Source organism: Mus caroli, unplaced genomic scaffold (genome assembly GCF_900094665.2).
Source record: "Mus caroli unplaced genomic scaffold, CAROLI_EIJ_v1.1 scaffold_9868_1, whole genome shotgun sequence".
In the NCBI taxonomy this organism is placed as follows: domain Eukaryota; kingdom Metazoa; phylum Chordata; class Mammalia; order Rodentia; family Muridae; genus Mus; species Mus caroli.
The window spans coordinates 63,515-66,026 of NW_018390265.1; the positions used below are offsets into that span (position 1 = coordinate 63,515).

At 36.1% G+C, this 2,512-nt stretch overlaps 1 protein-coding gene across 1 annotated transcript; it reads right to left on the reverse strand.

Moving 5' to 3' along the window:
• Positions 1 to 1,460: 1,460 nt before the first annotated feature.
• Positions 1,461 to 2,453, reverse strand: LOC110288566 (olfactory receptor 498). The gene has a single exon (XM_021154874.1). It carries the CDS (start codon positions 2,451 to 2,453, stop codon positions 1,461 to 1,463), a length of 993 nt encoding a protein of 330 aa, XP_021010533.1.
• Between the last annotated feature and the right edge of the window lie 59 nt (positions 2,454 to 2,512).

Genomic DNA, 2,512 nt, shown 5'->3' on the forward strand with positions numbered 1-2,512 from the left:
TTTCTTCATTACAGGAAGCTTTTTCTGGAATCTACTGTCAGAGCTTTGGAATTATTTTACAGGTAGATACAAGATAACCATTGAGCCATTCATTCCATCTAGATGTTTTATTGAATATTTATTGTATTGTAAAACCAAGTAGATACTAAAGATTTGTTACTGAATGATACAAATATTACAGAATTCATACTTCAGTGGATATTACACTAGAGACGAATCAACCTCTTAAAACATAGAATGTAGTAAGGAAGCATAAATGGAGCTGATCTAAGTAGGAATGTTAGCTGTGTCAGGGATGTGTTGTGTTAGCTTGTGTAGAGTAGCAATGAAATCTCAATGGAGCAAGTGGTATTAGAGCAAGAAAATATGATGGGCATCTAGATTTTATTCTAAAGTGGATGAAAATATTTAAAAATAAAAATAGGTGTAGAGTAATATAGGGATATTTTAAAATACATGTTTACAGACATTTAACATGTGAGTACTTCATTTGCAATAAACACCAGCCTGGAAAGTCATATCTACTGGTGCTATAATATAGTTTAGCTATAGTATAGATTATTCCCAAGTATCATGAGAATAAACAAGAACTTTGTTATTTGATCCAACTCTAACTCCACCATATGAAAAATCACACCTAACACATCTATGAAGGTCAAAACCTGTGCTAGACAGGTCGTAGGCCCTAGGGAAGAACCCACCACCATTATCCCCCTCAATGGACATGGTATTAAGCCACTTCTCAATGACTTATCATTGGATACATATATTTTACTCTCCCAATTTTTATCATAATGGTTTCTTTTTGTAGTAAATAGTGATTAACAAAAANCAAAGCAAAGAAAAACAAAATAAACACATAAACAAACACTTTTCAATATGCAGAGAATTGGACACTGTGAAAGGCTTTACAATATGTGGAACTTCTATACCACACCTCCTTTTCTCCAAGCTCNGGAATCATTGTGAGGATGGAAGAAAAAGTGTAAGAGTTGGAGCTGGTAGATAAATACAAATAAGCGGTGCATTCAAAACACAACAGAATGGTTACAAATATGGCCTCATGTTAACACTTTTGGTATCCACATGCTCACATTAGACAAAATCTAAGCACATAGAGGGAACATGGGCATGAATCTACAGGTATCTGAGGAGTTATTGGAAATTTACAGAAGGAAAGTAAATTATCTATAAGGACATGCCCTGGTAGGCTAACCATGCTTCAGTAAAGCCTAAATACCTAAATATGTACAAGAATAAAAAGACGAATTTGATAGAAAAAAAAAAGAATTGTTGAATGTATAGAAGAGGAAACTACATTGCATAATGTTCTCAAAGACATACTAAAAACTACAAAATAAAAAATGCAATAAGGTATAATATCTATGTGTACTGAGAGAAAAANGAGATTCAGGCAAAAGGAATAACAAGAAGGTGAATAACTAAACCTCAGATGATGGTCATACTGGGAAACTGTGATTATAGTGAGTTTTATAAAACAGGTTACCATAAGAAAATACTTTCTTACCAAGGTGTCTCTTTAGAGCCCCCTTAATCTCATTATTCCTGAGGCTGTAGATGAGGGGGTTCAACATAGGAATTACAACTGTGTAGAATATAGACAACACCTTGTTCTGGTCAGTGGAGTAGCTGGACTTGGGCATCACATAAATGAATATAGCAGTTCCATAGAAGAGAGTAACTGCAGTGAGGTGGGAGGTACAGGTGGAGAAGGCCTTGTATCGACTTTCTGTGGAGCGCATCTTCATAATAGTGATGAAAATACAGGAATAGGAGATGGCTATAACAAACACTGTTGTCAGTGTGATAAAGCCAGCAGAAATTGAGGTAATAACAACAGCGAAAGTGACATCAGAACAGGAGAGTTCCAACAAAGGAGCGAAATCACAGTAAAAGTCATTGATTCTATTTGGTCCACAGAAGAACAAGGAAAAGAAGGAAAGAGTGAAAAAGGAAGCATTAAGAAAACCCTGTGTATAAGATCCTAAAACCAACTGGATACAGGCTTCTGTGGACATTTTTGTGGAATAAAGCAGTGGGTTGCAGATTGCTACAAAGCGATCATAAGCCATGACAGCCAGAAGGAAGCATTCAACTGTCCCAAAAAAAGCAGCTGAGGTAAACTGAATAGAACATCCAATGTAGGAGATGGTATTTTGTTTTACTAGGAAGTTAGCAAGCATATTGGGTGTGACAGAAGATGAAATGCCTATGTCAACAGAAGACAAGTGGCTGAGAAAAAAATACATTGGGTGATGGAGTTGGGAAGAGACTCTGATAAGAAGGATGGTGCTGAGGTTCCCAGACACGGTCACAATGTAGATGCACAGGATGATGATGAAGAGGATGTCTCTAAGAACTGGTTCATCAGTTAATCCCAATAAAATGAACTCTGTCACTGCAGTGTGGTTTCCATTCTCTAGGAAAGCCATAAAACACGTAGCTGCTGCTAGATTAAATCTGTGATGAAGATATTACAAAATGAAATTTA

Bases quoted from the DNA above. Each gene is read 5' to 3' on its own strand.
- LOC110288566 (XM_021154874.1), bottom strand. From the start codon at position 2,453: ATGGCTTTCCTAGAGAATGGAAACCACACTGCAGTGACAGAGTTCATT.